The sequence below is a fragment of the Corythoichthys intestinalis genome, chromosome 12 (genome assembly GCF_030265065.1).
Source record: "Corythoichthys intestinalis isolate RoL2023-P3 chromosome 12, ASM3026506v1, whole genome shotgun sequence".
NCBI classification, from domain to species: Eukaryota; Metazoa; Chordata; class Actinopteri; order Syngnathiformes; family Syngnathidae; genus Corythoichthys; species Corythoichthys intestinalis.
Window position 1 is genome coordinate 30679453 of NC_080406.1, and position 10841 is coordinate 30690293.

Genomic DNA, 10841 nt, shown 5'->3' on the forward strand with positions numbered 1-10841 from the left:
TTAAAAAAAAAAAAAAAATCCAGCAGAGAAATGGTTGCATAGAACTTTTATTCAAATTCCAACTGCAGTGATTACACATACAAAAATAAATTAAAAGGATGGACAAAACTTCCTGGGTCGTTTTGATCCATTTCCTGCGCAGGGAGGAAGATATTAAGATGTTACACACATTACCTCATAAGTGGATGTTGACAGCGAAAGACTTCCAGTACATTTTGAAGTGGGAGGGTTGGCAGCGAATGAACAAACGTTCATTCCCTGCCAGTTCAAATGGATTGGACGTCTACAAGTAATCAACTCTTTTAAATTCACTGTGGAAGGTGGGGAGCTGCAACATGTGTCATGATAAGAGCACATGGAACATTGGTGTAGTCGAGTTGTCACGCTAAATTTAGCATTTTCCCCAGATACCTGACGCTCAACATTTCACTGACACCTTTTTGCATTGATGTACTGTATACAGTGGTACCTCTACATACGATCACTTCGACACACGATCTTTTCGACATCCGACGTAAAATTTGAGCCGCCATTTGTTTCTACATCCGACGAGTTGCTCGAAATACGACGACATGACAGCACTGCAAACGAACGCACGGTGGATTTTCTTGTGTGAGAAATCAACACAGTTTTCAAAAAAAGTTGATACAGTTGGAGAAACAAGGAAAAAAGTGATGCTTACCTTTGAAATGAAGATGCAAGTTATAGAAAAATATGAGCTTCGGGTGCGCATCCCTGAACTGGCTCAACAATACAGCTCCATGGTCCTCTTCCGACCACCGTTCACCACTATTTATAAGTTAAGGTGACAATTATTATTGTGGTAACATTGCCAAGGAAATCGCCAGCTTCGTCACGTTTTTATCATTTATTTAAGAACTTATCCAACACAAAACGCCCATTGTCTTAAGCAGTTGACTGCTCTCAAGAAAACGAAAGTATTATCTCTACCGCACCGACCTATCTCACTGAGACGTCAGCTTCGCGGTGCGTTCAGGGACAGTAAAAAGTGTCCGCCATATTAGAATCCGATTCGTTACATTATTTACAGGAATAATTATTAATTATTCTTCTTATTATTATATTATTCTGAATTATTTATTTATAACTTATTTGTTTTTCTATGTTTAATTGCCATTTGTAACAGTGCCAGCAGTATTTATTAAGAATTTAGTGTATGTTTTTAGGCTTTGGAACGAATTAATGGAATTATAATGTATTCCTATGGGAAAATCCTGCTCGACATACGACCATTTCGACTTACAAACAAGGTCCTGGAACGAATTAAATTCGTATGTAGAGGTACCACTGTATATGCACGTTATACAGTGAGCTCCACCTACATCCAGATTAATGAGCATTTTAAGTGTGGAGGATTGGCAGTGAAAAATCATGTTTTTAAATGAACAATTTTACCTTATAAAATAAAACTTATCACAATACAACTCTGAAATTTACTACGTTAACTTTTTCAGAATTAGCAATATGCTTATATTTGTATGTATACATATTAAAAAATAAAAACGACCATTAGTCACAAGACTTAACTTACCACGCACATTCACACAAATAATCAAGCAGTTAAATCTTGAATCCCAGCTGCCTCATGCAGTCTTTGTGAGCCTCGATGAGTTCCGTGCAGTTCTCTTCACCCTTTTCGATGATGCTAAAAATTAGGCGAAAACCATTACATACATAAATAAATAAAATTAAGTTTGTTTTTAATGTAATCATCCAAATAGTTACCATGCGTCTCTGACTTTCTTGGTTTCAGGACAAGCGCAGCAAGGCCTAAGTGGCTTCTTCTGCTCACCGCTCTCTGTAACGGCGGCGGGCTCCACTGCAGCAGCGGACACTGTCGACATCTTCAATCTACAATGGGACAACGGAGATTCTCCCATGATCTAATATTTTTGCCAGAAATTAGGTTTTATGATGTGGTCTGACTTTGAGAGCATTCTGATATAATATAAAACCAAACTACCAGAAATTCTGTACCTGAACAATTACTTGTTCATTATGGTATCAAAATGTTGGTTACCTATTCAAAGTGAAAGAAAACGTGAAACTCTCAAAAGATGAGTCACTGCAGCAGAAGATAGACATTTCCTTATTATATACACTGTACAGACTAGAAGCGATTGCTCAAGACGACAAGGCAAGCTTCCCACAAAATGTCCAAAAACAAGTGATCAAATGTATACTGTTGTGTGTAGATGTCATTGGCTAAATATGCTTTACAACTAGGGCTGCAGCTATCGATTATTTTAGTAGTCGATTAATCCATCAACTAGTTAGTTCGAATAATCGAGTAATCGGATTAGGAACATTTAATACGTTGCAAAATAAATGTTAAGAGATGTAAAACAAAGGCTTGCTAAAATTGCACTTCTTAAAGAGCATTAAATGCGAATACAAAATAAAACTCCCGAGCGTTTCTCCAAACTGTGCAAAATTGCACTTTCATTTAAAAATAAATCAAAATACCTGAGCTTGACCTCAAACGATATGAAAATTAAAAAATAAGGATCTAAGTACAACAAGAGAACTTGGATAACTAACTTGGATAGCAAACATCCGCTATCTTAAATGCTATAAAATGCTACCTTTTTTGACAATGCCCTGAACAAATCGTTCAAACTGACCTATAAACTAACTTAAGAATGCATAAAAAGATATCTCAAACAAACACTTAACTACTGTTGATCTTAACAGGGAGCAGCTGGATTCAGCCATGTTAAATGAGTTATGTCATATTCACTGTTACCACTAGAGGGAAGCATATCCATCCAAATCAAAAAAACTAAATGCAAACACGCTCAACTTTTTCATTCATTCAGTCCATTAGTCATTGGTTAAAGGCTGGGTTTCTCCCACCCATTGGACGCTCTGTTTCTGAGGTTCTATGGAGAGTGGCCGGGGCTCAGCTGGCCTGGCTGCTCTAGTTCTCTGCATGATGATTGGATGATCTGTCTGAGGTGGAACCCCTTTTTGAGTGACAGTGAAATGAGCCAATTAGTGATCTTGTCGGGAGGCATTTTTCGATTTGTACTCCGTTGTTCTGAGTTGAACTGGATATTTTCATGATCGTCCTAGCAACACCTGCTTTGTGAAAAACAACTAGCGAAAAATTAGCTTTTTAAAAAAAAAATTTTTTTTTATTGTAGGTGCTTGTGTTTGGAGACTTGACTTTTGGCACTCCAGAGTCTTTCCCTAGCAGGTGCCGCTGAGCCTCTCCACCGTCACAAAGCACTCACAGGCGGACACACTTTGAGCTTGCCCTCATTGAAAGCAGCATCTGCCACACTTATCTTTGGTTAAAAGAAAGAAAACTCATTTTACAAGAGTATACCTTATTAAATTTGATACAAATCACTCGTATTCTTATTGAAACTGATAAAGGAATGTTTTGTGGCGTATAGAGACGAAGACATTCTTCCAAATTTGAACTCATCGCCTGCCTTTGACAGCGCTAAACGTCCAATTAGGACTAGCTAGCTGAATGCCTCTCCCAGTCAAAATGGATTGAACCTTGAAAGTCTGCAACAGTCAATCGCAGTCACCGAGTTAATTTAAAACTAATAAAGAAAAGTGAATTTGTGAATCATGAATGGCGCAACAGTACGTGATGAAAATGGAGGCGTGTCCTCATGGTTAGTCGCACCACGAACTTCGGTAAAAATCAGCACCTAAAATTGTGAACCCCAATATTGGGACAATTGAAACTAAAGCGAATAACCATTACGAAATGTGTTGTTTAATAGGCGCAAAACTCACTTTTATCCTATATTACATAACACGTGAAGGGCTACATAACGCTCCAGATAGGGCTAGCAAAGGAAGTGCTCCAAAAAGCGCTCAGTTTTCACGTCTTCGGTAAAAATAATAAATAAATTAACACAACGTAAATGCAGAATTCGGGGCAAGTGAACGGACAAAAAACATAAGACTCACTTTAGGGTCTGTCGCGTAAGTTTCTAGTAGCAGTATGGAGGCTGTTGCACGCTGTCACCTTCACAGGAGAACAGTCAAACAGGAACCGGCACGCCGTCACTTGGCCACATGACTGGCTGCAAAGGATTCTGGGATATGTAGTCTTCGTGTGGTGGTACAGTAAACTACAATTGTGAAAATGACATTTTCTATGACAAAAGAAGACAAATACAAAACATTCAAAAAAAATTTTAATTACAATAAAATCAAATGAATACAAATAATATACACCCATTAGTTAATTGATTACAAAAATATGTATAAAATCAATAATAAGAATAATAGTTCAATCCAACAAAAAGGAAACAAAACACAAAATACAATACTTTCCACCAATTGATTTTAATAGAATAAACGAGAATAAATGGGTAACAAAAATGTAAAACAATAAAGTAAGATGTTTTTTATTAATTCAATACATGGAATAAGCACAATTACCTAACAAATTTTTCCAATCAACCCATGAATTACAATAAAATAAAATGTAGAATAAGTGGGTTAACACAATTCAATATAAGCCTTTTAAATTATCATGATCTATAGACTAAATCCCATTTGCTCATGAATTGCACTATAACAAAAAAAAACAAAATAAATAATTTCAACAAAATGAAAATGATTCAAATTCACTAAATTCCATTCAAGTTAATTTGAACCCTTTAGTAAATTCTATACAGGTTGCATCATGAGATTAAAGGAAAATATTAATATAATTTTCTTTTTTCTAAAAACATTAAATATAGTTTATTTTCAACAACATCAAGACAAGCGAATATACCAAATTAAAATAAGCCCAGGAACATTTAATATGAAATGTACTCCTGGCCTGTTAAGCAGACTCTGCTGAATGCATCTGTGTATATCCGTGCTGTAAAATTGGTTTATGCTACTGGATAAAAAAATAGAGAGAAGACTCGAGAGTGAAATATGAAAAATGCATGCGTATGTGTGTCCACGCCGTGCGTCAGCAGCAAAAGAAAATCCAGACGTAAGCAGACAGAAGCCCTGAATCATTCTCCCAGCAGCAGCTGTGCCCTGCTTAAACAAACAAGCAAAGCACTATTCACATTAAATCGCTCTTATTTTTTCTTTTGTAACATGAGCTGCAGATATTGCAAAAACCCTCATGTTACCTTACATGTTTTTTTGAAAGGATTTCACACAATTGCAGCCGCTCTTGTGTCTCTCCATGCCTGCTGATTAGTATTTACCGCCAACAATTGCCTCCCACGACGACCAAATGAAGCCAAACTTGGACAGAAAAAAACATCACCAATTGTGACTACAAAACAGTGAATGTATTGAGTATGAAACTAATGGAAATTTAAACAGGTCATACTGAGAAGAATCCTTCATTTTGCTTTTGTCCGAAACATTTGCTTCCATTGAAATGACCCACTTGGAGTGGGGCAAATAAGTATTTAGTCAACCACCAATTGTGCAAGTTCTCCCTCTTGAAAAAATTAGAGAGGCCTGTAATTGTCAACATTGTTGATTTTTAAATAATTTATTTCCAAATTATAGTGGAAAATAAGTATTTGGTCACCTACAAACAAGCAAGATTTCTGGCTGTCAAAGAGGTCTAACTTCTTCTAACGAGGTCTAACGAGGCTCCACTCGTTACCTGGCACCTGTTTTAACTCATGATCGGTATAAAAGACACCTGTCCACAATCTCAGTCAGTCACAGTCCAAACTCCATTATGGCCAAGACCAAAGAGCTGTCGAAGGACACCAGAGACAAAATTGTAGACCTGCAACAGGCTGGGACGACTGAATCTGCATCAGGTAAAACGCTTGGTGGAAAGAAATCAACTGTGGGAGCAATTATTAGAAAATTGGAAGACATACAAGACCACTGATAATCTCCCTCGATCTGGGGCTCCATGCAGGATCTCACTCCGTGGCGTCAAAATGATAACAAGAACGGTGAGCAAAAATCCCAGAACCACACTGCCAGACGTGTCCCCCTGCTGAAGAAAGTACACGTCTAGGCCCGTCTGCAGTTCGCTAGAGAGCATTTGGATGATCCAGAAGAGGACTGGGAGAATGTGTTATGGTCAGATGAAACCAAAATAGAACTTTTTGGTAGAAACACAGGTTCTCGTGTTTGGAGGAGAAAGAATGCTGAATTGCTTCCAAAAAACAACATACCCACTGTGAAGCATGGGGGTGGAAACATCATGCTTTGGGGCTGTTTTTCTGCAAAGGGACAAATGAATGGCGCCGCAAAGAATGAACGGGGCCATGTATCGAGAGATTTGAGTGAAAATCTCCTTCCATCAGCAAGGGGATTGAAGATGAGACGTGGCTGGGTCTTTCACCATGACAATGATCCCAGGGCAACAAAGGAGCGGCTTCGTAAGAAGCATTTCAACGTCCTAGAGGGGCCTAGCCAGTCTCCAGATCTCAACCCCATAGAAAATCCGTGGAGGGAGTTTAAAATCCGTGTTGCCCAACGACAGCCCCAAAACATCACTGCTCTAGAGGAGATCTGCATGGAGGAATGGGCCAAAATACCAGCAACAGTGTGTGAAAAGCTTGTTAAGAGTTACAGAAAACGTTTGGCCTCCGTTATTGCCAACAAAGGGTACTTAACAAAGTATTGAGACGAACTTTTGGTATTGACCAAATACTTTTTTTTCCACCATGATTTGCAAATAAATTCTTTAAAAATGAAACAATGTGATTTTCAGGGGGTTTTTCCACATTCTGTCTCTCATTGTTGAGGTTTTCCCATGCTGACAATTACAGGCCTCTCTAATATTTTCAAGTGGGAGAACTTGCACAATTAGTGGTTGACTAAATACTTATTTGCCCCACTGTATGTCTGGTTTGAAGCCCATTTTGCAGCGCACTATCATTTATCAGGTCTGATACACTTACTGATACACTCACTTACACTTACTCTTCTTAAATGTTATTTGGTCTGGTTTCAATGAAGAAACCTAGGATCCATTGCAGCTGTCTGACTCGCATCATGGATCGTTTGCTCTGTGCTGAATCACTTCTCAATGCACTTGTTTACACGTCTGCATTACTTGGTCTCATAGGTATCAGCCTTTGGAGTCTTGTGGTCTGCTTTGAAGCCACCTGTGTTCTCAGATTTTTCAAAATTTTCTTAGCCTATCACTGCGCTTGATGGGGATAGGCACGTAGTCCATTTGGACTGAGAGGAGTGACAGTGATATTCTTGCAAATGAAATACATTGCTGCTAGAAGTTTAAAAAAAATAATAATAATCTTTCAGAATATCCAAAGTAAACACATTAGCACTCATTTACATTTTATAACTGGCATGACCTCATTGTTAATCCTCCCTTTTCCACATTCGCATGAAATTCATCCAAGCAAAAACAAACATTATGAAATAAGTCACTATAAATGTGTGTGCTTGTGTGTATGTAGTGTTGTTAATAAAGTGTAAAGAATCAACACGGAGCTGCTGCTGTGTACTCTGGTAACGAAGTCAGTGTTTCATTACAGCCCAGATAGAAATGTCCCAGACTGAACTCACCATGCACCCGGCGCACACACACACCTATACACGCACGCACACACGCATGCAACAGGAACACAAACGCGAACATACTCGCACACAGACACACAAATACTCTCTAATCCAGACAAAAACAAATGAAAATGTTCTCACAAAAAATGACAAGACGTCAAATGGTTGTTTCACACAAAGTGACAAAGATAAGAACATACACACACATATATCCATCCATTCACTTGTTATTTCAACATTCATCCATTTGTCTTTATCTATTTATCAAAATACATACTGTAGCACAACACATTTTATCTACAAAATATCTTCTCATCCAACGACCTCCAATGTATCCATCCAACATCAATCCGTACAGTGGGATGAAAGAGTATCTGAACCTTTTGGAATTTCTCACATTTCTGCATAAAATCACCATCAAATGTGATCTGATCTTCGTCAAAATCACACAGATGGAAAAAACAGTGTCCGCTTTAACTAAAACCACCCAAACAGTTATAGGTTTTCATATTTTAATGAGGATAGTATGCAAAAAATGACAGAAGGGGGAAAAATAAGTAAGTGAACCATCACATTTAATATTTTGTGCCCCACCCCCCACCCACCCACCCTTTGGCAGCAATAACTTCAACTAGACGCTTGCTGTAGCTGCAGATCAGCCTGGCACATCGAGCAGGACTAATCTTGACCCATTCTTCTCGACAAAACTGCTGTAGTTCAATCAGATTCCTGGATGTCTGGCATGAATCGCTGTCTGTAGGTTATGCCACAGCATCTCAATGGGGTTCAAGTGTGGACTTTAACTTGGCCACTCCAGAACGTGTATTTTGTTCTTCTGAAACCATTCTAAAGTTGATTTACTTCTGTGTTTTGGATCATTGTCTTGTTGCAGCATCCATCCTCTTTTTAGCTTCAACTGTCTGACAGATGGCCTCACGTTTTCCTGCAAAACTTTTGAATTCAATCTTCCATTAATAATTGCAAGTTGTCCAGGCCCTGAGGTAGCAAAACAGCCCCAAATCATAATGCTCCCTCCACCATGCTTCACGGTGGGGATGAGGTGTTGATGATGGTGAACTGTTCCATTTTACCTCCACACATTGTGTGTTACTCCCACCAATTCAACTTTGGTTTCATCAGTCCACAAAATATTTCTGCCAAAACTTCTGTGGAGCGTCCAAGTACCTTTTTGCGAACATTAAACAAGCAACAATGTTTTTTTGTTTTTTTTTTAGACTTTTTAGACAGCAGTGGCTTCCTCCGTGGAGTCCTCCAATGAACACCATTCTTGGCCATAATTTTATATAGTTGATGTGTGCACAGAGATATTGGACTGTGCCAGTGATTTCTGTAAGTCTTTAGCAAACCCTCTAGGGTTCTTTTTTACCTCTCTGAGTATTATGCGCTGAACTCATGGCGTCATCTTTGGTGGACGGCCACTCCTTGGGAGAGAACCAACAGTGCCAAACTCTCTCCATTTGTAGACAACTTCTCTGACTGTCGAATGATGAACATCCAGACTTTTAGAGATGGTTTTGCATCCTTTCCCAGCTTTATACAAATCGCAGGTCTTCAGACAGTTCTTTTAACCGAGCCATGACGCGCATTGGACAATGCTTCTCATCAAGACAATTCTTACCAGGTGTGTGTTTTATAGTGGGCAGAGCAGCTTTAAACCACTCATCAGTGATTGGGTACACACCTGAATTAAAATATTTGGTAAAAAAATTGGTTTTATTTGCTCTTTAAGTCTCATTAGGCAGATGGTTCACTTACTTATTTTTCCCCTTTCTGTCATTGTTTGCATGCTAGGCAAGGCAAGGCAAGGCAAATTTATTTATATAGCACAATTCAACACAAGGCAATTCAAAGTGCTTTACATCACATGAAGACCATAAAAATCACATTTAAATCAACACAACATAAAAACCAAGACAAAAGATCGCATTTAATCACAGAATAAAAATAAATAAATAAAAATAAAACAAAAACTTCTACTAATAATAATAATTGAAATCAGCAATGGAGATAAGCATAAGAGGAATAGAAAGCAGATAGATTGAATTATATAGACAGTTATGGATATGCAGTGCTAAACAAAAGCGTTTTTAGCCCTGATTTAAAGGAGCTAACAGTTTGAGCACACTTCAGACGTTCGAGTAACTTGTTCCAGAGGTGAGGAGCATAATAACTAAATGCTGCCTCACCCTGCTTGGTTCTTGTTCTTGGAACATGGAGAAGACCGGTTCCAGACGACCTTAGGGGTTTAGATGTCTCATAGGAATCTAACAAGTCAAGCATGTATTTTGGTCCAAGGCCATTAAGTGTTTTGTAGACGAGCAGTAGTATTTTATAGTCTATCCTTTGACTCACTGGAAGCCAGTGTAGCGATTTCAAAACCGGTGTAATGTGGTCCCGCTTCCTTGTATTTGTGAGGACTCTGGCTGCAGCATTCTGTACTAGCTGCAGCTTCCTGACTGATTTTTTATCAAGACCTGTAAATATACCGTTGCAGTAGTCCAATCTGCTGAAAATGAATGCATGCATAAGTTTTTCCATGTCTTGTTGAGTCAGAAGCCCCTTAATTCTGGTTATATTTTTTAGGTGGTAATAAGCGGATTTAGTGACGGACTTTAGATGGCTATCAAATTTTAGGTCTGAGTCAATAATTACGCCAAGGTTTCGGACTTGATTTGTAGCTGTAAGTGACATTGTGCTAAGTTGGCCGCTTATCTTTGACCTTTCCTTTTTTGGCCCAAAAATGATCACCTCTGTCTTCTCCACATTTAACTGGAGAAAATTCTGGCACATCCATTCATTGATTTGATGAATGCATTTGCTCAGGGAGACTAAGGGACTATAATCATGTGGGGACACAGAAATGTACAGTTGTGTGTCATCTGCATAGGCGTGATATGAGATGTCATACTGTTCCATTATCTGAGCTAACGGAAGGATATAGATGTTAAATAAGAGTGGTCCAAGAATTGACCCTTGAGGGACTCCATACACGTGCTATCCTCATTAAAATATGAAAACCTATAAATGTTTGGTGGGTTTTAGTTAAAGCAAACACTGTTTTTACATCTGTGTGATTTTGACAACTATCAGATCACATTTGATGGTCATTTTATGCAGAAATGTGAGAAATCCCAAAAGGTTCAGATACTTTTTCATCAACATACATAAATATACATTTAATATATGTACCATAACATTAACCATCTATCAACCAGTAAACACACACACATGCAAACGTGCCCATCGGACACTTAAGGATGAACGCAAAGTGGCCTTTAGCCCTTTGGCATGATTCATGGAGGATGAGCGTCACATCG

The 10841-nt window shown here is 38.4% G+C and overlaps 1 protein-coding gene across 1 annotated transcript; it reads right to left on the bottom strand.

Moving 5' to 3' along the window:
* Positions 1-31: 31 nt before the first annotated feature.
* Positions 32-4071, bottom strand: LOC130926954 (cytochrome c oxidase copper chaperone). Its single transcript, XM_057852319.1, has 4 exons — positions 3955-4071; positions 1747-1872; positions 1553-1666; positions 32-134 (listed from the first exon to the last, which is right to left on the bottom strand). Exons 2-3 carry the CDS (start codon positions 1863-1865, stop codon positions 1582-1584), a joined length of 204 nt encoding a protein of 67 aa, XP_057708302.1. The 5' UTR covers positions 1866-1872; positions 3955-4071; the 3' UTR covers positions 32-134; positions 1553-1581.
* Between the last annotated feature and the right edge of the window lie 6770 nt (positions 4072-10841).